The following is a 27,407-nucleotide window of genomic DNA, read 5'->3' on the forward strand; positions in this document are numbered from 1 at the left end:
AATACTCCCTCTTCCCTGGCTATCACCTACCTTTTTGATTAATTCCTTTCATCATCTTTTCTTTTCTTTCTTTCTTTCTTTCTTTCTTTCTTTCGTTCTTTCTTTCTTTCTTTCTTTCTTTCTTTCTTTCTTTCTTTCTTTCTTTCTTTCTTTCTTTCTTTCTTTCTTTCAGTTTCTGTTGCCCTATTTCCGCCCACATGATCTGCATAAACCGGCCATATATCCAATCCCATGTTCTTGTCACCTCCTCTGCCTCTCTCATCTGTCTTTCAAACTGACATCGACTCTCTCTCTCTCTCCCTCTCTTTTTCTCTAACATTTTCTGCCATCCATCATTCACATGTTTAATGCATCCTGATTTCTCCAACTGCCTCTCTTCACTTCGCACATCTCTCTTGTTGCGACCTTTAACTTTCTCTTTTCAATTTCTCTTACACCGCGTTCTTCTTCTGGTACCGTACCTCCCCTATTGACCTCAATCAGTCTTATTGACAAATTGATTACAGGGGAGGTTAGATTCAGGTAGTATTAGGACTTGAGTCATCCTGCCTCGCTGGTAAAATCATCTCTTTGTGTATTATGCTGTCTTGTTGTCTATCTGCATTGCAGGGGTCTTTTTTCCCTTTAACTTGTTTCCTCTTTTTATCTTCTTTTCAAAAAAGAATCATATCTTTCCCACAAAAAGTGTTCTTCCCAATTAGGCTATGTGTTACTTTATGTGTGTATGACTACTGAAGACACATGTAGGGACACAAACGCATAATACACACGTTTAACAAAAGAAAAAAACACTCAAACTGTGAGCAACTCTTAACGAAACTAAATTCTAAATTCAAACATCAGGTAAACAAACAAACACACACCAGCATTGTGAGAAACAAAGCAGGATTCAAATGGTTGACCTTGAGCGTGCGCAAGTCCGTTATTGTTCTGCTGATAATCTCTGTATGTGACTGTCCTCCTCAGAGGAAACATTATTGTTTCCACGCAGACACACCCACACACACATACAGAAGGTTAGAGCAGGAACGTTCTTGAGTTTTAAAATGTGGTCAAAAAATCAACACCCTCTGCCAGTTGCAGGCACTTGAGTAAATTGTTATTACTGAAACAGCCGCGAAGAATATATGTTGATATGTTTTTTTTTTCTTTGTGCCTTTTTATTACCTCTGTCACAAATAATAAAAAAAAGAATGTCAGCAGCCCAATACTTTGGATACAAATTGCACATTTCCCGCATTTACAAGCTCAATTGCATTTGACTGCATGCAAATGTGTGTGCGTCAAAGTGTGTAGAGGTTTTTTTTTGTTATGAATTGTGCATTTGTGCTGACATTTGCAGACCTCTGATCAATTGTGACGGGTGTATGTAATAATAATGTCTGCATGTCTTCTCTGAATTTAAAGTCTATTTAAAGCAATGGCACTACTGCACACATTACACCACACACACACACACACACACACACACACACACACACACACACACTGGAGATGTAGTTATTTTAAAATTCAAAGTAGTCTTCTGCGAGACCCCGATAAGGCAGCCCTGGGCAAGATACAACAAATATTAATATTAGTTTTGAGTTTTCCACTAGGTTTGCATAGATGAGTCTGTGTGTGTGCGCGTGCATGTGTGTGTGTGTACGTGAGAGAAAGAGACAGATAGAGAGAGAGAGAAAGATCGAGTGGCTGCCATCCATCACTAAACTCGCTATCAATCACTTCTTGTCCAATCAGCTAAGTGGACCTCACCAGGGCCTCTGTGCCTAAATGTGTGTCAGTGTTTGCCGAGATCAATTCATTCTGTTTGATAAATGGCGCTTTTTTAAGTTTACTCTGCAGAACATATTTAAATGTCAGATTTACAGTTTGTCTTACATCCCCTGCTCTTTACCCAAATTGGATCAAACATGTGAGCGACTGCGTGCAGCAGATACATTTCCTCCTGCTGATGATACAATCAGACTAACAACCGCACAGTTTTTGGCACCTTATTCAGCAAGGTTATTCCTCAATCTGTTAGCGACACAATGTCAGCAGTGTTTCTTCTCTTGGCGGCTTCATTGTCACACCATATACAATCTGACTTCTGTTTGTGACGTGTGTGTGTCTGCGCGCGCGCGTGTGTGTGTGTGTGTGTGTGTGTGTGTGTTTGAGTGTGCATGAGTGAGAGTTTTATCAGTAATTTATGTTCTGCCACAGCAGGCTTCCTGTCCGGTCTGCTCCGTCTGCGTGTCTGTGGCAGGAATCCTTTAGTCAGAATTACGGCCTCAGGCGGCAACTACACACACTCATGCTGTGTGTGTGTGTGTGTGTGTGTGCGTGACCTCTGGGGCATGTATTGATTGAGTGTCTGGTGCCCCGTTGTCAGCACAGAGTTAGCCTCATTAGAAATAGGTCCTGCTGTTCGCTCCTCTTCCTCTTCACAGATCTTCATCACATCTTTGTTTTCTTTCACCCCCTTCAACTTCCATGACCCCGTCCTCTTCTTCCTCTCCCTTCTTCTCCCCTTCAACATTTTGTGATACATGATGCTCGGGCCGCATGGGAGATTGGCACTGTTGTCATGAGTCTTAATGGGAGTTTGAATCTTGACTAAATGTGGAAAACATAATGGACTGTGAAGGACAGTGATTTAATGAAACCAAATTCTGCTTTGTGTATTTTTTGGCAAACAGCAGCAGCAGCTGTTGAGTAATGAGTTTAACATCGTCCCTCACCGGCTTGTGCCGGATTTCCATCAAAATGTTTATAATTACATGAAAATGAAGTATGTCCCTTAGTCCCAGGTATTCAGCCTCCTTGCCAGTAAAAAAAATCTTCCTGACATCATTTCAAATAAAACGTTGTCATTATGACTATTTTGTTAAGAAAGAAACAAGAAAAAGATTAACATTGTCAAGATTCTTTGAACTTGTAAAGATTATTTGTCCAAGAATTTGAAATTCTGAAATGCACAGGAAAACTGTTCCAATTCAGGAGCAACAAAGATCCAATCCAATCTCTGCTATTTTAAGGTTTCTCTTCACCTGTCAGGCTCTCTGAGGACTCAATAACTGTCAATCCAATGACACTGTTATGAAAAGAAATATAAAATGAGATCTGTATTTCTCTGCGGGCTATTGATAAGACTCTAGTCATGATGTGAGACCTGCAAGAGTGTTTGTCAGAAACCTGGCAGCAGCTTCCTGCAGCCGCCTCTGTGGCCAGGTCATTGTTGACTGACTGAGGCAGGAGAGCAGGCCAGCACAAAGGATCCTGACGTGATGAGATAAAAGCATGAATGACAAAAAAAAAAAAAAAAAAAGCAACCAGGACATGTTTGCCAGTCCATAAAACACAGACTAACAAATAGTCTCAGCTACAGTCCGTATAGAGTTTCCTTTCCCCTGGTGTGCTCCTTTTTCTTTTTTTCTCCTGTGAAATGGAACCAAAATCCACATGAATACACAGAGTATTCAAAATGCACTGAGCCCCTGTGCTGCTGACTTAATAATAACCTGCTTAAAATAATCAGACTCATACAGTTGAATGAAAGAACTGCTCACAATGAAAGCTACACAAGGTAAACAGGACTTTGTTAAGGACACAAAAACAGAACTACAATTACACAACCTGAATAAGAATTGGACAGTTTACAGCCACGTTCTCCTCGTATTTAAATCGTCTGTCTCCTCAGATGTCACAGACATTGTTTTATTATCCAAAGACCAAAGTGGCAACAAATTAGCTCCCTTCAATTAATAGAGCCATCCTGCCAGCTTGTAATTACTGTTTCTGGGCTTGCTTCATAAAATGTTCATGCTATCAGAGTTGTAATTATTTTCCCGAATCATATTCTTTGCCAACTGAAACAGCACACAGTGTGTTTCATCTAACTTGGGGTGTACAGTATGTCAGCTGTGCCAGGAGAGCGCCTTATAATGAGACGCAATGCTTGAGTGCATTTGTGGATTTACTTACTTTCAACATTTGCATTTTGACTGAAAAGGGGAATTACATACTTTACAGTACTTAGGGTCATATAGCCTATATTAAATGTGATCTGCCGTTTTGCGTCGGTGGGAAGGAGGGAACATAACTCATTTGAAAAACAAAGTTTGTTATAATAATTACAGTACGAAACATAAAGATGCAGGCTGTCATTTGGAAATAAAGGCCAGCCGTCATGTGAAGGAATCAGAAGAAGAAAGAATACTTTGATAACTGATGAAGGGAAATTCAACTTTTTCAATCTGTTAAACGTGCTACACTTGAATGCCCAAAAAAACACCTGCTCAACAGGATTGACATGCACTAATGGTGAGATGTCAGAGGTAAGGGCTGCACATGTAAAGAGCATCTGGGCAGTCAGGGGGTTCAACGCCTTGCTCCAAGGAACCTCAGCAGTGATCAAGAAAGTGAACTGCCACCTGCAAGCCCAATTTCTACGGTAACGATGGATGGGAACGATTCAGTTTCCTTGCAAAATTACCCAAGTACCCTGTCATAACGTGCATGTTAAACCATTCATGCAAACTATATTAAGCCATTAATGCATACTAATTCATAAAAAAATATATACGTATCTCAGAATATAATTTATTAAAAAATGGTCAAACTTTTTCTTTGGTAAAAGATATATGAAAGCTGATTAAAAATGTCATGACATGAGGATGTAAAAGCTATTCTTTGGAGTAATGAACCTAACTGATGCAGCAGCTCCCCCCAGCTTTATGGAGCTTTTAAAGTGAGTTCCAGCTCATTGTTTAGTTGTCCAGTATGCAACTTTACTGTTTTAGTTTAGCCTCACTCTCTTGATTTAATTGTATGCTCAGCAGCATGCAGCTGTTTTCAGAGAGTGCTGAAACCCCGCTGTGCGGTACCTGCTCCTCACCAAATTGCAGACAGAGACGCAGTAAGGGGTAAGCTGATGAACAAATTTGAAAACAGAGCGAAGCCAAGTGAATAATAAACTCAGACTGTATAAAGTGACAAGATGCACGAATCAAAATAAGTAATGAAGTTGTTCAAAAACTACTGGATGTGTTAGGGGCTGACCTTATTAGGCCCACAGCTAGTGCTAGCTGCAGAACCTCACCGACCAGCTGTCTCAGCCTTGGTGTCAAAATCCAGACCGGGCTCGCTTTAAATCTCCTCGTTGCTGTATTATTTGTGGGGTTCTTTGTTGTTCAAAGATAAAACTTTGCCATATAAACAAAACTTGCAGCGCCTTGTCTCCCTCGCTCTCTCCCATCAATGACAAACTGTCCCACAGAGCAACAGGCCTCGAGCTCTTCTGTTGAAAAGGCTGGATCTGCACTGTTCGGCTATGAGTTGTTTTCTGAATGTGTATTTTTGACTTGTGTCATTTACTTTTTTGCAGCTCGTTTTTGTTAATGAAGTTGTTTTAGACATTTGTAATCGATTTTAAATTTGCAGAGTTACTGAATTTGTTACGCATTTTTCTTTATAGTTATTGCAGCATTTGCTGAGCGCTTGCATATATTGGGCACCAGAAGAGATAAGAATATACAATTCCATTAGAGTTTAAAACACATTTAGTGTCCAATGTGACACCTGGATTTTTTTTTAACAGAGACAAGCAAAGAGGCAGAGAAGAGGTCCAGTTACTTTCTTAGCCGGTAACAGGACATGAGATGACCCAAGAGGAGAAAAGAATGATACGAAGGGAGGGGGAAGGAGGGGGAGGTATCGGCAGAAAGGAAAAGGAGAGGTGAGCTAAATGTCAAGGAGACTTAGAGGTAACACCAGAAGTCTGAGGCATTGTGTCGCCCTCTACAAGTGTGTGTGTGTGTGTGTGTGTGTGTGTGTGTGTTCCTGAACAGATAAACAGGGGGCTCCCAGAGGGGAGTCCATCCTGGAATTTTTAACAGGAAATGTATTCTTCTCCTAAACAATGGTGTAATGTGTACACACACACAAACACACACACACACACACACACACACACACACACACACACACACACGAAAAAACCTATGAGTCTCAGGAGTGTTGTGCAGTTCAACAGAACAATCAAAAACAATCAAATCACTCATCTTGGACAGTATGTGCTTCCCATTGCTCGTTTGCATGTGTTTGTGTGACTCTGTGTGTGGTGCATGTGTGTATGTTTGCATTTCTTTGCTTGTTATCCAATCATAAATTCATATTTGTAAGCTGCACCTGTTCATTTGTATGTCTGTCATTTGTAATCACGCTGTTTTTATAACTAAATGTAATAGATTTTCCTTCTTTTAATTAGCTGCCTTCATGTGCAATAGCTGCCCCAGGTGTACACTTTGAAGTGGGATCTCACATATACACACATACACTCTCTCTCTCTCTCACACACACACACACACACACACAGCCCTTCACACAATGACGTGTTGAACAGAAGGCTGGAATGGGGCGAAAGGCTAAAATAGGAAGTGTGTGAACATGTAAGCATCGGAAATACACCTCTCTCTCTCTCTCTCTCTCTCTCTCTCTCTCTCTGCTTTGATTACATGTTTTTCTTCCTGTCATAAGAACACTGTGAATACAGACTTTGAGGCAGGGAACATTTGTATCTGATCCCAAATATCGTGGCTTTCATTGTGTGGTTGAACTGGAGATTTGGCAGTGAGCGAAACATGGCTGAACATCCAAGAACCAGGCTGAAAATAACAGTCTTACATGAACAGTTGGCATGTGCTATCTGTGTTGTTCAATTCAAAGGAAGTAAGACAAGATTCGTAGATTTGTTTTCAGATTCCAATTCACAGAGAACAGTTCTTTCTTTGGTTCCAATTATTATTTGGCAGATTAATGTGAAGTCACCAAAGCTTTAAGCAGACTGCAGTGAAATTAGAATTGATCTCCGCTCATGCTGTAAGACACAATACCAACAAGAGTTCTGATCCTTTTTGTATATGTAACATCACTTACCTCAAATGGGCACATGCTCTCAATATCCATATTCTCAGTCGTTAAGCTGTTGTTGTTGTTGTGGCGTAGAACCAGACAAAGTCAGTCGTAGAGGAGATTTGTAAACACTGAAGCATCGACTCAGTCCACGGGATGGACTTCTGTTGTATATGTTAAAACATTAAAAAAGTGTTTTAAATGCATCTGTAGATTTTTTTATAGGAAGTTGTATTTGATATTTTTACACAAAAGAGTCTTGGATCCTATTTGTACAAATCACATACCACATAATTTATTGCAGTCCTGATTTTCTTATCTGTCTGAATACATTCTTGGTGAAGATAATTATCTGCAGGTGGAAAACAAACCAGCTTCTATGGATATAACGTACTTCAAGAAATTATTAAAAACCTGCAAAGGTGTTAACAGTGTCTTGAAAGCCTAGTTATTAATTAATATTATTTTTATTATTAATCATTTTGTTCTCCTGGTTTCAAAGGGGGAAAAACGCTGCTTCAAATCATTTTAGTTGGCTGTTTCAGACACAAGAATATACTAATGCAGAGACAGCAAGAGCGCAGTTTAATAGAAGGTTTTTTCTTACCACACTATGACGGACTAAGCTGGATCCTTGTAATATAGCAACAAGTAAGGTCTTTCTATCTGCTCTTTTGTAAAGTTAACAAAAAAAGGAGTAAGGTGCTTCACCTACTTTTTGTAAAGTGTCTTGAGATAACACTGGTTATGAATCAAAATAATGAAAAAAATGATTGAAGTGCATGTTCAGCAAATCGGCATCAAAACACAATTGATGTAAACTTGTTTTGGGATTTCATCAGTAAATTGTTGCTATAGTATGTCTAGATGATAACTGGTCATAAGTTCTTCAGCTTTGTCACTTAAACATAATGTTTCACATGTTTTCTGCCATTGTTGAAACCGAGGGCTGACAAACTTTGAGCCACACTTTTAATGTGACCACCAACATTGGTCAATGAAAGTCCCAGAGGAATTTAAAGATGAATTATCTGTCAAGGATTGAATAAAGAGAGAGGGAAAGAGGAAGCCAAGTCAGAGTTGGAAAACTGATGATAAATACTAGTTGGAAGGGCCCCCAATTAGTTTTTTTGCCTAGGGCCCCGACAGACTCTAAAATCACCACTGATTGAAACCCATGTTGCTTTCCTTTCTGTCTCATCTTGTGTTTATTTCTTTGAAAGAATGTTTTCACTTTAAGGATGAATTATTTTTATATGGTTTAAAAATTTGGCAAAGAAATGTATGCAAAACCTGCAGATTTCTTCAATTTATCTGACTGGACTTTGAAAGATGTCTGCTCGTTTCCTTTTTTTAAATTTCTTTTCATCTGTTCAAATAGCTCTTTATGTAAGGAATTACTGATCGAGCCAGAGTTTTTCATCTTTATTTCGATTAAAAATCTTTTCTATCTGAGATACAGAGAGCTGCATAATAAAGACATGGAAACTGTGATTTCTGTATCCATGGCGATTTGGTTTTCTCCTGCGCAAGCAGTTTCCAAGGCAGCAACAGTTGTTCCCTCGTCTGAGGCAAAATAAATAAGGACTCTTATAAAGTCCTTTTCTAATTCATCAAGATATCATTACGTTTCTCCAAACAAATATTTGAACAAATTGTTCAACCAATGAATTTTCTTTTGCAGTTTATGTCATGATAGATAGATAGATGGATAGATGAATAGATGGATGGATAGATGGATAGTATAAGAGAGAAAATGAGTGAATAGAGAGTGAAATGGAGCCAGGAGAATGGCGGGAGTATGTGGGTGTCTGTTCCTGAACACAAGAGTCAGATTAAAATAGAACAACAGCGATGTGACGACAGTGTGACTGTCAAACACCTGCAGAGAGAGAAAAGGGGGGGAGACAGACATAATGGGATGTAAGGAACAAATGGAGAAAGAGGTGACAAAGAGATGGAGGCAAAAGGGGTGGGGTTGGAGATGGTGAATAGTGAGGCAACGCAAAACATCAGAGGGAACAAAGCGACAAAGAGCGAGAGCCTGAACCACATCCAGACGAGCCAAAGGTTGAGAACAAATGTAAAAGACAGCGGGTATGAATGATGGAGGCCATTATTTGTGTGAATGAGAAGGAATTGGTGTTCTTCTGCTCTGCTGTCCCATTAGGCCCTGTGTCCACCAGGCGATTTATTCAGGCAGAAGCACCTGGATGAAGTGCTTGTGCACTGAGAATAAAAATTGCACATAACTCATGTCCCTATGACAACAGTCTGTTGGCAGCTACTGTTTCACTGATTCTACTCTGTTCTACTCATCACTGTGATATAGAAGGTACATTTCCTTCAACTTTGTCTGGATGATGAGTTTAATAATAGTCGTAGCCCTGCTATCAGCCCTGTGTCCGAGCAGTCACATGACAAGGACCATACAAATCTACTATTTGATTAGCTGGTTGGAAACAGAACAATAGGAGAAAAGATGCCTGCACTCAGAAGAAAACTTTAGATGGATAGAGTGTCTTAGTCTCCTTTTGTCATTCTCCGAGCCGTGAGTTTCTCCTCACATAAGAAAAAAAAATACACAAGCTCAGGTATCATCGTCTCTAAAGAGTGCATGCCCTTACTCTCTGTTGAATTTCAAAGGGTAGTTTTTGAGTGACCATGATATTTACAAACCGCTGATTGGCATCTGTTGACATTTGGGTGGAGGAAAGAACTGATGACAATCACTGTCATTTAAATAAAACAAGGTGCTTAGCATTTTTCTGCATTTTGCAGACTGCAGGAACAAACACAGCGATGACAGCAACATCATTACAAAGTTATACTTCACTATACTCAATGATGTGTTAAAACCGATTTACCAGTTTTAAATGTACTTTCTACTTTGCACTGCCTCACACCTGGAGATATCAATATCTCCATTATAATCATCATTGCTTTAAGTATCAAAGCCTATTCAGTAATAGTTTCCATGGTTACAGTGCACATTTAAACTTCCATTCATTTATTCTGCATGATTTTTTTATGAAGCAAAATTAATATGCAATGAAAGCACATACCTGTTATTTCTTCATTACAAACATCAGATAAAACCAACAGAGAACAAACACATGTGAATACTGTAAAAACACAGTCAGACACTTTTGACTTTTTTCGTCAGAGTAACACACGTGGAGGGTCATAGGTGCTGCTGTGATCACCGTGGACAGATGACAAAAAGAAAGTATGCATCATTACACAAATAGAGACATAAAGAACATAGCAGAGGAACTCATTAATACACCTACACTGATACTTATCTACAGAAATGAATGGCTGTTGACTGCACGGTTAGTATTACAGAATGGTTTACTGTCACCAGGAGTTTTTCAACGTTTACCTTTTATCAATGTCCTTCCTTGTCTTTGTTGACACAAATAAATGATAACATTGACTTAAAATCTTTGTGCACCAATTGAACATTAAGTTAAAGCTGAACGATACTTAAAAGATATTCTTCTGTTGTGCTACCAGAGTTCAAAACATCAACACTGTGCTCAAAGCTTGATCCAAAGGCCACTGGAATGGTTGGAGATCTTGAAGATGTTTCACCTCCCAATTTCTAACTCCGTCCATCAGATAGTTTAGAACTGAAGAAGCCTTTTGTGTCGAACACAAAAAAGGATTAGGGCATTGATTATGGCTTGGAACCTTTGGGTGTCTCATGATTTGATTCTGAATTAATTTTCAATTCAAAAGGATTAATTGATTCTATTGATTCTATTTATGAATTAGTACTGACTTCAGGATCTATTCCATTCATCTGTGAGACTGTCTGAATAGCGTGTTGCTCTATTTGGCATTCTACTGAGTTAAAGAGCTAAAAAATGTATGGAAAAGATTTATTTGATTGCAGCTATGTGATATATTTGTGAAGCGTTCTCACAAAACTCAGACTGTGCTTGAACTGATAAACATCTCAATGACCATTAAGATCACTTGTCTTCTGGATTCTTTCCCCTGGCTCCCTCCAAACGTTCTCGCTATGCCTCCATGCTTGTCCTCTGAGCGGTGTGGGAAATTCATCAGTGAAAGTTTTCTCTCTTTATGGGATTGCGTTTTCCTGTTTAGTCTGTCAGTTCCTGCCTTTTCTTCTTGTTCTTTCAGGTCTGAATTTCGGATTCTCACTCCTCCTGTCTATCATCCTCATCCCATGAGTCACGCTGAGGGAATATTTATGAATTACTGTCTGTTGGCTGCTCTCGCTTTAATAACTTTCACTCAAAAATCCCTTGCCTGTCTGTCTCCAAATCTCCTACACTTTCTTTGACACACAATCACACACAGACTCACACAGTGATAGGCCAGCATTATCATCATCACTGGAGCAGTATCTCTTCATTTTTTGTGTCCTTTGTGTGTGTGTGTGTGTGTGTGTGTGTGTGTGTGTGACAAAGACAAAGTCACTATCTTGATCAGTCCTCCCTTCCCTTTTCTCTATGTTCTTCCTCTGAATTAGATAATTTTATTGAACTTTTTCCTCCGCGATGTCCATGCTCTTGCATTTCTGGAAAGATCATAGGGTCATTATACTGATGGGTGTGCGTGTGTGCATGTTGGTGAATGTCTGAGTGTGTGCGTGACAGAGGCTTGTCTTCATGGCTTGGCTGTATTCTACAGTGCATGTGTCTCCAGTATGTTAGTGATGCTACTGGAGACCCAGCTCTGTTGGAATAACAACCAGGACCCAATGCAACACTCCCAGCCTCCCTCTGGACGTGTGTGTGTGTGTGTGTGTGTGTGTGTGTGTGTGTGTGTGTGTGTGTGTGTGTGTGCGCGTGTGTGTGTGTGTGTGTGTGTGTGTGTGTGTGTGTGTGTGTGTGTGTGTGTGTGTGTGTGTGTGTGTTTTCTCAAACAGATACTCGGTGTGCGCTGTGTCTTTACACGTGTCCCTTTTGGCTTCTTTGCCTGTAGCGTCTGACAGACACAAAAATCAATCTACATAAGTCATTCACTTAGCTCCAATGTTAAGGAGTCAACAGTGCGTCTCTCATCGGCTTAACTATCCTGTGTAAACATGCAGCAGGTGAAGCAGAGAGAGCTAGTGATTTACGGAGCTGCACCCTGGGGCTTGTCAGAACATGTGAAGAGTTGATTTTACATGAAGATCTAAGGACATGAAGGAGGATGCCTTTAATCATCTGCACAAGTGGTGAAATTGCCCTTCATCATCTTGATGCTGGATCAAGGTCAAATAGTAAAGCTTTTGAAATGCAAATGGCCAGGATTGAATGCTTCAGACGTTTCTGTGAACAACCGAGCTGATAAGAAAAACGTTACCCTAAAGGCTTTAATTAGCTCCTTCAACTAATCCTGCCAGTCCAGTCTTTGAGTAAGCTAGGTCTTTATCTGGTGTTGACAAGAATATTAGTATGCCCTTAACTGCTTAAATTTCCAAAAGGAATTAATATTGATCGGTGAACATTATACTTTTAAGGATTGATAAGTAATGTAAAGGGTTTGCTTTCTGTTGTTAGGTTGTCTTTTTTTAAGTAAAAATAAGTCAAATTATGAAATATAAAACAAACCCTCGTTCCAAAAGTTTTATTTCTCCTGATAAGTGCATGAATATAAAAAGGGTGTGTTTTACGTCAGCTTGGCTGTGACTCATCCATTCAGATTGGAGAACGAATGACTTTGTTTCATAATGAGGAATATAACTCATATCCTGTGACTATCATGCTCGAAGACAAATTAAACGTACCTACAGCAGATATCTGAGACAATGACTCAGAGGAAGTGAAAAAAACGTGGACTTTCTGATCAAGTGAAGAATTAAGGTGGCAGATTTAGAGACAGCTCTTAATAGGGTGGAGAACATATCACAGGGACACTTTGATTTTGTTGATCCACTAGAGATGTTTGTGAAAGAAAATCTTCACTTTATGTGCTAAGAGGCTGCTTTTTTTCTTAAGATCTTGAAGAAGAGCTCCAGTGTATAAAAATATATTTTAATTGTAAATATGGACTCTGATTGAAATGAGGAGCTATAAGTCTTATACATTATGCCAAAAAAAGACCATCATGATCTTTAAACAATAAATAGACACAAACGAGGGCTGTCAGCATGAACTCGCGGTTAATTAATTTGAAATTAATGTGTTTTTGTTAAATCATGATCACATGCTCACATGCTATTTTGTCCCTTAAGGCAAACGGGTGTCTCCCTGAAGTCACAGTGATGGAACAGAACAACACTGCTGCATCTTTTAATGTCTCACTTCAAATGAAAAACTTCCTGACAGCTCACCTGGAGAGTCAAAAGCCATATCCTCTCTTTATTGACCTTTTAGCTGTTTTCATTTAGTTTTTGATTTGTAAAGATTTTTTTTTTCCCCTGGCTAAGTTAACGTCATAACCTTTGATCTACCAGAAGGTCCTGACTTTATGTCATTACAGTAGATAGAGCCGGACAATAAATCAGCCAGCCAATAATGTCGGCCAATACTAGCATGTCCAGTGACTATTAGTATGCAATTTCATCACAGATATGACCAATCAAATAGTATTTCATTTGAGCATCACTGTATTACACGAGCGGTTGTCACCACAGTGTGCTAAATGAATAACAACAGTTATCGCTTGAGTGTCAAGCAGAGATGCAAATACATGTGCAGTTACTTCATGATATATCTTTTCTTCAAGTGTTTGATAAATGCATTTAATGGGTCAACCCAATAAATGTGTATATCTGTATCTACCTATCTCTACAGGTTTCATAGATCTAAGGAAGATATCGGCTGATGTATCGGATTTGTTCTCTCCCCAGTACTCAATCATTCATTATTTGTATAGCGCCAATTCATAACAAGTGTTATGTTGAAACACTTGAAGAGCATATGATATAATATGCAGGTAGGATTTCTTTTCTGTTTTCTTCATGTTCATGTTGTCCAAACTTCCTTGCCATTGAGGTGAAGGTCGGAACATCGGCCGTGCATGAATGAGGGCGGCGATGGTTGTGGGGCTGGGGCATCACTTTGGTTATTCTCCTGTTGTTTTTAGATGTGATAAAAGTGACTTGACGTGACTTAAAGTAGTTTGTTTGAAGTTTCACTTTAACTTGGAAACAAACTCTCTTGCGCTTACTGCACTTTACCTCTTTTTCTCTGCTGTCAAAGATTGTTTGGTTTTTGATAATTACCCTTTGAGATAAATGCCTCATTTTCAGTTTATTAATATATTTGCCTGCTTTTACATGAAAAACTCCACTAATGAAGGTCATGAGATGTGGCTTGAAGCTCTATAATTGTTGAGAAAAATGGACCTTAAAAACATGAATATCAAACAGCAGCGAGCTGGGTTGTTTCCCATAATAGCTTGTGTCAAATGAAGGTCCTTTCTCTTATCACCTTCACCTTCAACAAAAAGTCGGGTACCTGACTGAATTAGAATTGTCATCCCATCATTGGTTCATGTTGCTTACATATTCCTGCTGCTTTCTCACTTCACCACTTTTCACCATACTTGTTCGTAAAATGTATTTGCATTAGCATTTCCGTACATAGTGCATCCTCAGGGCTCCTCAGGGGTTCAAATCTGCTTCCTGCTGAACCTTACACACACAGGATTCATATTAAGAGCTTTTCACAGCATCCCTCATAATGTACAACTATTTGTGCAATTATGCTTTCACCATTTCAGAGCAAAAATACAGCAAACATAAGAGCAGAGGAGGTCAAACAGCTGTGGGAATACGTAAAGTCTTAATAAGCCTGAAATACAACAGCATAAGAGATGTAAACAAATTAGACAGTATCATGAACGTTGTCTTTCTAAAAGAAGTCATTGTTAAGCCATAACGTTCTCACTACATTGTGCCAAAAACTCTTGGCTTGCCAAGCTGTTAGGGCTGTTTCAAATAAATCTTCGAAAACGTGCAAATATTATCTGGCCTAGTTCTGCTTGGTAGAAAATCATCTCGACATTGTACAGTGCAGATTTGACTTCATCCTGCGAGCTACAGCTCTGTCCATGTAGACTTAATTAAGCTCTTTCAGTGAGTTGTCCTCCTGGAGTTATGCTCCAAATGTCTGCCTTTCTTCTCTATTAACTGTGATTTATGACTGCTGGAGTTCGGGGAAAAGATGAAATGAAAAAGTAAAATTTTGCCATGTGTCTTTTTTTTTCTCGCTCCCCTATTACCTGGTCGGCACTTTCTTGCTTAACACCTAAATCCTGCTTGATTGTAATCTCATTTCCATACACACTATGTACCTGCAGTCAACTGACCACTATGTTCTGTGCTTTTTACAACGTCTCCTGAGCAGCTACACAGAGATGCTTTAGGCTTAAGTGCTTTCCTGAAGAGCAAATCGAGCGAAGATCTTGTAGCAGAGGATTGAACACTTTAGACACTGTGTGCCTCTCTGTGCACGACTGAAAACCTTCTATTCATGCAAATAAAAGAAAGAGAAAATATGGAGAACATATAACAAAAAGAGTTCACTAATTAATTACAGGTAGCTTCATGTGTTGTGGCTGTCATCTCGAGGAAACCCTAAAATTAACACACTGCCCTCAACATTATTCATCTATGAAGTCAATTAACATTCATTTGTACTACAAATATCTTAAATCCTCTATGGCTTCAAGGTGTGTAGAAAAAAAAGGTCATCCTCAAATCTTACTTCCTAAAAACAAAACAACTTTGACGGATGAATAATAGAAGACACCTGAGGCAGAACAACAAAGAAGTGACCCTTTCCATGCAAGGACACACAAGCAAGAAAAGGATTCAATATTACATCATTTCAGAAAGATTGCAGAGGAGAAAGAAAACCATTACAAAGTGGGAGAAGAAAGAGAGAGAGCGTAACAAGATCATTATGCACACAGGGACTGGGTAAAACACCTGGAGGATAAATATTCAAACCCCAAACATCTGGAGTGGGACATGGACAGCCAGCACAGAGAACCCTGATGAAAAATTAGAGGACAGGAAGGAGAAAAAAGGAGGATGCCTAAGAAGAGAGGAGAGAGACAAGTTTGCAATTTGTTTTTTTGGCAGGGCATGAAGTAATGAGCCAAATAGATAAATGTAGACGAGAATACGTTTTTGGGATACAGGAAATAACTGAAAGTGAAGGCTAAAGGAAGAATTCAATTTAATAAGTGGATTCGGTAAAAGTTACAGAACATGTGGAAATAAATCTTAGCCAATCAATTCTATCTGTGTGTCTCTCTGTGCAAATATTGGCAAAAATCATGAGGGGTAATCAGCTAGCAGGCAGCTTTAGGAAATGTTTGGCTACAACTAAAAAATTGTGTTTCTCTCGCATGTAAGACGTGCAACTCAACATATGTAACTTTAATAAGGGTCCATTTCAATTATAGTTGAGGCATTTCCCGAACTACCCTGTCCTGTGTGACAGTCTAATTGTATTCTGAAATTGGTGTAGTACTGTACGTATAGGTTCATGCACAGACTGAGTGAAGCCAAAAGATTAAAGTATCAGAAAGGGTTCTTATAAGCCCTTTTCTCATAAATATGTAGATCATTTCAGGAGATTATTCCTGTCAGACAGACTCCGGACAGAGTAACAGAGGGTTACTATGCAATGCTATGATGAGAATATTTGCCTTTACATTAATGATTAATGATATATATATATATATATATATATATATATATATATATATATATATACTCAACAAAAATATAAACGCAACACTTTTGTTTTTGCTCCCATTTGTCATGAGATGGACTCAAAGATCTAAAATTCATTCCAGATACACAATATTACCATTTCTCTCAAACATTGTTCACAAATCTGTCTAAATGTGTGATAGTGAGCACTTTTGCTTTGCTGAGATAATCCATCCCACCTCACAGGTGTGCCACATCAAGATGCTCATCAGACACCATGATTAGTGCACAGGTGTACCTTATACTGCCCACAATAAAAGGCCACTCTGAAATGTGCAGTTTTGTCTCACAGCAAAATGCCACAGATGGCGCAAGCATTGAGGGAGCGTGCAATTGGCATGCTGACAGCAGGAATGTCAACCAGATCTGTTGCTCGGGCATTGAATGTTCATTTCTCCACCATAAGCCGTCTCCAAAGGCGTTTCAGAGAATATGGCAGTACATCCAACCCGCCTCACAACCGCAGACCACGTGTAACCACACCAGCCCAGGACCTCCACATCCAGCAGGTTCACCTCCAAGATCGTCTGAGACCAGCTACTCAGACAGCTGCTGAAACAATTGGTTTGCATAACCAAAGAATTTCTGCACAAACTGTCAGAAACCGTCTCAGGGAAGCTCAACTGCATGCTCGTCGTCCTCATCGGGGTCTTAACCTGACTCCAGATCGTCGCCGTAACAGACTTGAGTGGGCAAATGCTCACATTCGATGGCGTCTGGCACGTTGGAGAGGTGTTCTCTTCACGGATGAATCTCGGTTTACATTGTTCAGGGCAGATGGCAGACAGCGTGTGTGGCGTCGTGTGGGTGAGCGCTTTGCTGATGTCAATGTTGTGGATCGAGTGGCCCATGGTGGTGGTGGGGTTATGGTATGGGCAGGCATCTGTTATGGACGAAGAACACAGGTGCATTTTATTGATGGCATTTTGAATGCACAGAGATACCGTGATGAGATCCTGAGGCCCATTGTTGTGCCATACATCCATGAACATCACCTCATGTTTCAGCAAGATAATGCACGGCCCCATGTTGCAAGGATCTGTACACAATTCTTGGAAGCTGAAAATGTCCCAGTTCTTGCATGGCCAGCATACTCACCGGACATGTCACCCATTGAGCATGTTTGGGATGTGCTTGACCGGCGTATACGACAGCGCGTACCAGTTCCCACTAATATCCAGCAACTTCGCACAGCCATTGAAGAGGAGTGGACCAACATTCCACAGGCCACAATTGACAATCTGATAAACTCTATGCGAAGAAGATGTGTTGCACTGCATGAGGCAAATGGTGGTCACACCAGATACTGACTGGTTCTGAGTCCCCAGACCCTCAATAAAGCAAAAACTGCACATTTCAGGGTGGCCTTTTATTGTGGACAGTCTAAGGTACACCTATGCACTAATCATGGTGTCTGATGAGCATCTTGATGTGGCACACCTGTGAGGTGGGATGGATTATCTCAGCAAAGCAAAAGTGCTCACTATCACACATTTAGACAGATTTGTGAACAATGTTTGAGAGAAATGGTAATATTGTGTATCTGGAATGAATTTTAGATCTTTGAGTCCATCTCATGACAAATGGGAGCAAAAACAAAAGTGTTGCGTTTATATTTTTGTTGAGTGTATATATCAATATATATACCCGTTTAACTAGCAGAGATCAATATCCTGTCGATCAGAAAACGTAATGCAGCTGATGTGATGTGCAGAGATTGTAGCAGTAGCATGCATACAGTCTATGTATCAGTGTGCAGCAGGTACAGGATATAAACATCATTACCCCCTCGAACTCAACCTGCTGCGTTCTCACATGAAGTCCAAACTAAAATGTGTCTGTTTGTGTTCACACATACAGCTCATTCGGCAAATATCAGGAGTTTATTCAAAATTCTTTCAAGTTTGGGAGCCTTATTAAAGGATGCAAGACAAAGTCGAAGATACATGATCTCAATCATTTAAAAAGATAGCAGCATGGAATGATGGGATTCTGGTGCACTGGTGAAAATAAGTCGCAGTCTCATGATGGTTTCATTACAAATGTCTTAACTCTAATTAATTTAGAATAAATAATTCAGGTTAAAATTTTTTCAACATCCCTGCTTGAACACGTCCCAAATGTCACAAGTCTGATAAAGAGGGCATGTTCACGAAAAGAAATCCTGTATTGTCTGAAAAATATACTGTGATCTGCACAGGAGGCATGTGCAAACGATCTTCATTTTGCTAAAAAATATTAACTTTGCTTCTGGGCTTTAAATTGACATAAACTCCAAACTATATAACTAGGTACGTAACGATTCACTCAACTCATGATACGATAATTTATCGATTAAATGCTGCATCATGTTGGTTGTGTTATTTGTGAAGTTCTGTCTTGTGGCAATATTTGCACAAAATGTTTGTCTCATCTGTTATCTTCTCAACTCTTTCATTTTCTGTCTTGGGAAGCAAAAATACTTGATGCCCTCGATACAGATTTTTAACTGCCTACGATTTATCTTTACATCCCTATATATAACCCTAACAGTCAAATGTATATAGTTTCATGAGAGCATTGTCATGGACAAAATGTCAGACGATGAAAAGAAGAGCCTAAGGTAAATATATGAACATGTGTCTGTTAAAGATAAAGAGAGAAGGGAATCTGTGTTTAGTTATGCTGATCACTGCCACCCTTCAAAATGTCAGAGCGCTTCGAGTAATTAGAAAGGCTGTCGATAAAGACAACATCAAAGTCTGCGCTCTGATGAAAGGAGGGGAGGAGGAGGAACCAAAAGGAGAAAACTGAAAATCAAGGAAGACATGTTAGGGGTTAAATGTGGAGGTGATGAGAAGATGGGGAAGACAGTGTAACAACAAGTGAATACTCGTGCAGTGCCCGTTCAGAATGTGCTTGTTGGAAATGTGTTTGGTCAGGAAGGGCTAGGTGCAATGTGTAGTGCTGTGCTCAGCGAAACAACGTTAAATAACACCGAAGCGAAATACCATACGGGCCTAGTTACAAATGAACGTACACAACATTGGCCGAGTGATTTCATCCATTTTATAATTGTTGCGTGTGTCCTGTCCAGTCAACACAGTGATGCAAAAAACACTGGCCGAATGTCTCCTTGAACAAATCCTTTGTACGAATCTTTTACTGAACTGATGGTAATGACTTAAAGAACTGCTTTGCAGTGCATGCTGTTTCCCCTTTTCTGGTGTTTCCAGTAGGGTATGCTTCAGTAGGATTTCGCCCTGGCAAAACTATAAGAAATGTTTTTGGCACAAATCTGAGCTCACCCTTACTTCACAATCAGTACTGCACATCCTTGGGTCCTCGGCAACACACCAGCTAGGTGTGACGTCCATCGGATGGACTGTTGTCATGAAACTAGACTAACAAACAGGCACGCACACACACACACACACACACACACACACACGGAGTCAGAGACAGGAGAACAATAAAACCTGTTTCTGAAAAGTTCTAAAAATTAAATGAAAAATAGTTAAATAAAAAGAAACAATACACGATTATCATAATGGCCCCTCAGACGGTCCTGTCATGTTGTTTTCGTTCTATCTCTATTTTCCAGGAGGATTTATGGTCTTTTGTATTAAAAAATGGACTCTGTTATGGCTTTTTCAACTCAATTTAGATAAAAGCTTCAGGCATATTCACTTAAGTTAAAATCGCATTAGAGCAAAGAAAAAGAGTGCTATTGTTATGTTTTCATTTAAATTATAGCCATGCCACAGTTTTCATATTATTGAGGGATTACATTGTCCTCTATCTAAGTCTCTTTTTGGGAAGTTCAGTGACACTTGACGAGCGCTTTAAATGCATTGCTTGATTGGAAAAGGACACTTTCTGCAGCCAAAGGGACGACATTTTTATATGCTTTAAATGAAGACAACAGCATAACAATCGTCAGCACATTTAAAGGAAATGATGAATAATAAAAGGTTATATAAGTCATATTAAAGGATATTTAAGCAATGTGAAAATAGAAGACAGATCCAATAAAAGCTGGAGATTTAAATTCAAAAGAAAAGACTCCTGCTCGCACATTTGCTTTATGATCTGTGGGGGGTCGTGTGTGTGTGTGTGTGTGTGTGTGTGTGTGTGTGTGTGTGTGTGTGTGTGTGTGTGTGTGTGTGTGTGTGTGTGTGTGTGTGTGTGTGTGTGTGTGTGTGTGTGTGTGTGTGTGTGTGTGTGTGTGTGTGTGTGTGTGTGTATAGGAGAAGCAGGTAAATTAATATAACAGATGGTTTACAGTTTACAGCGAGCAATGATTGTGAAAGGTCAAAAGACACACTCTGACATTTACCAAGGCATACATTTTATTGCTAGTATTGCACGCATGAACGCACGCACGCACACACACACACACACACACACACACACACACACACACACACACACACACAGACACGTAAAGACAAGAGAAGAGAGTCCGACTCCATCCTCTCTGAGTTTTTGACAGCCGAGTGAAGAAGATGAGCAGCTAGAAATATTTGTTGTTCATCTGCTGGTTGGATCTAATTACCATCAAACATTTCTTATCAGGCTTTAAGCTGGCATTTCCAGATCTGCAGCTTAAGATACAACACACTCTCTAAGTCTTCCTCTGTCTCACACATACTCACACACTCACACAGTCATGGGCTGGCAGAGCTCCAACTTCATTATAACAGCACTCTGGCAGACTGATTGAGTGATCAAAGCTAATCGCATTTAATCATATCTAATCATATGTAATAACCAACAGAGAGTGCTCAGGCATGACAGGGCTCTCCTCTCTCTCTTTATTTCTTCCTTCTTCTCTCTTTCTCCTCCTTCACTCCTTGACCCTCTCTCTCTCTCTCTCTCTCTCTCTCTCTCTCTCTCTCTCTCTCTCTCTCTCTCTCTCTCTCTCTCTCTCTCTCTCTCTCTCTCTCTCTCTCTGCTCATCACACACACATTTTATCATCCTGTCCTTTCTCTTATTGTCTGTCCAAAACAAAAGTTAGTGTGAGTGAAGGCTGGACGAGAATCAGGGAGTCCAAATCATGAGAACATGTAGCCCCAACACACACACACACACACACACACACACACACACACACACACACACACACACACACATACACAGCACCCAGCTAATTGTCCCTTTGTACCATTGTGCGCTAAAGGACAGAACAACATGCCCTTGCTTCAGCTTTGTGACTGACTAAGGGATGATCTAGCAATAGCTCTTGCATTTTCCCCTTCTTTCAAATTTATATTCAGAACACAGTTTTTAAAAAGCCGCAGTGTCTTAAGCCTCTGCGATTTCTCGCAGAATTTCTTAGCTTTGATCAGATTTTGAAGATCCTCTCTCTACACTGCGGTTACATGCAATAATAATGCAGTGTGATAACTGGAACTGGTAGGGCTTTAAGTAGACTGCATACAGTGTAAACATTCTTACGGTTTGAATTTCGAGCTGTCAGCTGGGATGTTACAAACGCTCTTCTGATAAAGTTGTGGTTGTGAGACGCTCTGCACGCCTGCTTGTAATGTGTGTAGAGGGTGGAAATAAAAAGCTCCAGGCATAAACTCAATCTTGCATGACCTCAGAATATAAGCTCCCATGTTTACTCAGATCAGCTGTTCTCCTATTCCTCTGCTTCACTATACTGCTTCCAAACCTTATCTGTATTAAATTAGACTCTTGTTTTCAGAAGAACCAAGAAGAGCGGCTGGAGTAAACAAAGTACGCTCACCTTGCAATAGATGAAAATCCTCTTTTCGGGTGTAATAGTACCTGTAGTGTTGTTTGTCCAATGGTCAACTCCATGTATTCCCCCATTACACCTTCCTGACATGTGAATGGGACAGCCTGTTATTTTTCTTAATCTTTCCAAAACAGAGAATTGGAAACGCTAATCCATATTATCCCACAATTGGCAGTAGTTTGGAGACAATGAAGGGGCGTACTAAAGGGGAAGGGAGGCCAACAGAAAGATATTACCTCCCTGATGGAGCCTAGACACTGATGGTGATGGAAGGATTCAGCATGTGATGAGGAGTGGAGGAGCAGGTCATGAACACTGTTGAGATGGAATGGAGGTGCCTGGTGTGGAGGAGGGTTGGAGCAAAAGAGCAAAGAACAGATCTTTAACAAATGACTGCAGCAGGATGATTGGTTGTCAGAGGTTGTGGCAGAATCTGTTTGCTTTTTGACTGAAAGAGTAAACGCCCCTAATACGCTGACCACCAAAAACAGGGAGACAGAAAGTGTGTAAAAGATGGAGTGAAGAATATGAAATGAACGTGTGTAAACGAGGTATCGTCATCAGTTATTTCAGCTGTGATGAGATCCTTCATGCTTGTCAGTCTTTATGAGCTTCTCATGTCGTGAATATTGATTGGGAGGATTTTTAATCAAAACCAGAGCCAATAAAAAATTGTTTGGCTCTTGTTTAATTTCATCAGCGTGTTCTGGAGAAGTTGTGCTGTTATTACGATGGCCACCGCTCTCCTTCCACTGAAGTGGCTCTATCCCATCTTCACGGAGTGCAGCAAAGATGAGAAAGTAAATATGTGTTCTGTAATTTGTGAACCATGACTTTTTCGCTGGCGGTACTGCATCTGAATTTATGTATAATCAGTTGCTCCTTGCACAGCAATCTCTGCAAATGAATTGTCAAGTGTTTGCTTTTCATTCCGCCAAAATGAAACAAAAGCAGTGAGTGTCCTGAAGAGACAAACTAACTCCAGTCATCCCTGATGTATTTCAGTTCAGTTTTAAGTGCCTCCAACATGCACAGATTGCTGTGAGTTTATAGAGTATGGCACAGTTTAAATATTGTCTTGCCTACTAAGGCTGCCAAGCTAAATATCTGGGGACATGTTGTTGAAACCTTGTACTCACAAAGAAAATGACAAAACTATAGCCAAGGCCCCAGGTTTTAGGAGCCGCATGTTGAGATCAAAAACAAACAACCAAACATACATAAGGGCATCTGTTTGTCTCCCTCCCCAGGATGCTTTGCTGCGGCTGGCAGCAGTTGTTGACGCGCGCTCCCTGCAAGCGGCCCTTCGAGACAGCTTACAGGAGCTGCTTCCCAGCACGGTATTTGCGCTTACACACACACATACACACACGCACACTCTATATTTGCACAAAAAGCTGAACGTAATTGACATTTTCTTGATTTATTACCTGTAACAAAAGCTTCCTGTTAGTATTCAAAGCGCCGTAGCCTGACATGAGACCAGGAAACAGAGGCCCAGGCCTGAGACTCATCAGTCATTAACTTAATTACAAACTGATTAATGCTACAAATGAATGTGCAAGAATGTGTGTGTTTCATTCCAGGAGTGTGTGTGCTACTACTTCCTGGAGGGAGACTCGAGGCTGCTATCTGAAGACCCGCCGCATGAACTGCCACCGGAGGGAAATATCAGGTGTGTGTGTGTGTGTGTGTGTGTGTGTGTGTGTGTGTGATGTGTTACAAAAGAACAGAGGAGAGCCAAGGTGGGGAAACTGAGGCTTGTCTGAGTAAAAAGCAGGTGTCAGAGGAAAAAATGTTAACCCAAAAAACGAGTGTTAGAGAGAGAGATCTCATTATTTTCTCCACGTTTTCCTTTGTTTTCTCATCCTTTATCTCATTCCTCTCTGATTAAAACTCTTTCGTTTATCCCACTATTTTCCCCTCTTATAAGACGTTCCTCTCTGTCTCTCCGACAGGCTCGTTCCCTTTCTTGTCATTTGCTATCCCACCTTCCCGCCTCACTGCATCAGCCTGTCATTGCCCCTCCTTTCCCTCTTAACCCAAATAGCCATGACTTACTCGGCCTGCTGTGTTTTGGTCTCTCTTCTTGCCCTTCTCTCTCTCTCTCTCTCCCTCTCCCTCCCCCCTTCCCCTTTGCCTCCAGGCCGCTCCTCTTTTACTCTCTCACCTTCAATCGCTCTCCCCCTGTGGAAGCGTTGCACAGCTAATAGCTGAGGTGACAGCACCCGGGGGTCCCTCGGCGAGACATGGCAATACTCTTCTCTCTTAAGTGCTCTCTGAAGCTCTACAATCCCGGTTTGTGACTGCAACTACGGCCTGCACACCGGCAAAACCAACAATACATTATAGATGAAACTGTCTGTTTGTCAGACAAGAGGCCTATTCCAACACCTAATGTCGCACAAACCACAGAAACACACTAACACACATAAGATGAGCATGCACACACGCACACACACAAACACACACAAACTTCGGCTCATACATACATTTGTCAGGGCTGCAGGCTAGAGGTAGCTGGGATATTAAAAGAGCTACAGGGCACTTTGTTACTCTTCTCCCTCCAATTCACCTGCTTATATAAGCCTGTTATCAAGACCTTGGCTAACAAACACACACACACACACACACACACACACACACACACACTCTCTCTCGAACAAGCACAAACACCTACACACACTCAGTGAACCCATCTGAGAGGCAGAAGGCCACTTTGTTTGAGCCTTGTTCCAGCCCACTCTCTAATATATACAAGCGCATTAACTGGACCTTGACACAAACACACACACACACACACACACACACACAAGCAAATGCACACATGGACAAAAAAGTTCAGCCAACAGCTTCCATAAACGTTTTTGCTGCGTACAAGATAACTAAAGCCTCATGGCTGAACTTGGTATTGCTAGAAGTACTACAAAAGAAAGACACGGAGTCTAATATTTTAAGAATTACAGAAAACAGTCTCTTTTTGTCTCTTCCTCTATCCTACTTTCCAAGCGCAACTTAGTCTCAGCTGGCCAGTAGCTGTTCAACACGAGTCGGGTTCTGCTCAATTTTCTGCCCATTAAAAGGCATTTTTTTGTCTTGCAGGTTTTACTTTGTTAAATGTTGTGCTGTGCTAATATTTAATTAGTATTGGGTCTTTGTAAATAATATACTAAAGAGTACAATCTAGACTTGCTCTTCTTGTGAAGAGTCTTGGGAGTTTGGTATTGGTGCTGTACACATGAAGATAGATTGATTGGCATTTGTTTTATTTGAAGACTTGCTTACTTTCATTTTCCATCAACCAAACTATATAAAACTACACTGTAGTAGCTAACAGTCAGACTTTCTAGGAAGGTTCAAATGTGCTGAACTTCAGCTGAAAATAATAAGAACAATGAATGCATACTTCAGCAAATGACGATGATGATGACGAGTGTTTGTGGCCAATGCACATAACCACGGCGCCAGCTCAAAACATCCATCTGCATCAGTCCACTTGTGTCTTTTCTGTCTTTTTCCCCAAACAATAACAGCACAGCAATCTGCTAACACTGAACCAACAGCTTCAAATATGCTCATACATTATGAAGATGTAACTCATAGACGCTCAAACATATGGACAGGCACAAAGACTTAAAAAAAAAAAAATCCTTGTTAGAGCTGCTGATGAGTGCAGAAACTCATTGCTGACCATGTTGTTTATGTTGTCTGTCATCTGCAAAACCTCATACAGTAGGTTAAATACTACAAATACCTACTGCATACAATATATCTTGATAAGAAACATAATGATGTGGAGTTAAGTATCACGTTTATTAAATGCTCTGGCGCATTATCACCCCATTAGCTGTTATAGGCTCTGCAGTGATTCTTAATGACGGTTAAACAGTTAGGGCTAATGGAGCTCATCATAGTGGAGGTTCAAGCGATGGGACATGGTCATTCCCATCCCCCATATTCATTAATCACATGCAGATTTTTATCAGCATGTGAGTGCAACCTCAACACCTATGCACACTTTAACCATACAATATTTTAATTTCCATCTTGGAAACTCAGTTATTGCTACTATTAGCTGTTGTCAGCAGCCACCGGAGCACTGTAAACATACCGCCCACAACACAAAGCTTTTGTCTGTCTTTCAGTTTGAGCCATACATTCAAACCACAATCTTGTTATCTAACAGCCATATCATATGTGGGTAGAAATACTTAATAACAGTATTTTCAAAATGCCCTGCTGTTACTGTATATTTCTATTTGTTGGGCTCACTATAATTTGGTGTAATGCTAGTATAGCGACGCTGTTTTGAACCAAAACATTACACATAGGCCAAGTTGTTTTAGCCACTATAGTCATTTATGACAGGAATGTTTTCAGACTATTCCCCGGTGAGCAGAAAAAAATGGACACTTTCAGATCAATGCACCACGTAGAGGTTTGGCTGCAATGGTTAGAGGGGATTTCAGGCTTTGCGAGCATGTAATGGAGTGACTGCTCTGTGTGTATGTGTGTCTGTGTGTGTGTGTGCCTGTGTGGGTGTGTGTGTGTGTGTGTGTGTGTGTGTGTGTGTGTGTGCGTAGCTTCTAAAGGGTTCAGGTGATTAATATGTGAAGCACATAGATCATGAATTCACCATTCTTTCTTTTTGCCCTGTGTTTTTGTATTCATTCTGAAAAGTGAAATTATGTCTTTTAGGCATTTGTGTTATACATACATATACATATTGATGTATGTGGTTTTTGTTTCTGTTGGCAGTAGTCTGTCCAGAACAAAGAAATCCTTGTCTCATATTTTAACAGAATAAAACTGCCCTTTATAATAGATATCACACACACAGACCTTTATCCACGGCTTCACGAGTATCCAGCACATGCACAGACTCACAAATGGCTGTAATAATATCAAATAGTTTTCCACTGAATTTAAGTGTTATTCAGGCATGTTTTGATAGGTGTCAATAAGATGGTCTGTTTCTGCTGCTGTTTTTCCATTTTCTCCATTTGTCTCACAAATCCTCTTTTACTCTCCAATATCTAACAGATGTCTCTTTTTTTCCCCAGCCTGACTAA

The 27,407-nt window shown here is 40.2% G+C and overlaps 1 protein-coding gene across 2 annotated transcripts in view; it reads left to right on the top strand.

Moving 5' to 3' along the window:
* Window positions 1–27,407, top strand: part of pde2a (phosphodiesterase 2A) — a 138,982-nt gene that overhangs the window by 88,683 nt on the left and 22,892 nt on the right. For both annotated transcript variants that reach the window (XM_079353914.1, XM_079353915.1), the window contains 2 exons: window positions 23,586–23,675; window positions 23,922–24,010. In XM_079353914.1, coding sequence (XP_079210040.1) covers window positions 23,586–23,675; window positions 23,922–24,010 — 179 coding nt within the window. The remainder of the gene's footprint in view (window positions 1–23,585; window positions 23,676–23,921; window positions 24,011–27,407) is intronic.

Source organism: Symphodus melops, assembly GCF_947650265.1.
Source record: "Symphodus melops genome assembly, chromosome: 10".
Lineage (NCBI taxonomy): Eukaryota > Metazoa > Chordata > Actinopteri > Labriformes > Labridae > Symphodus > Symphodus melops.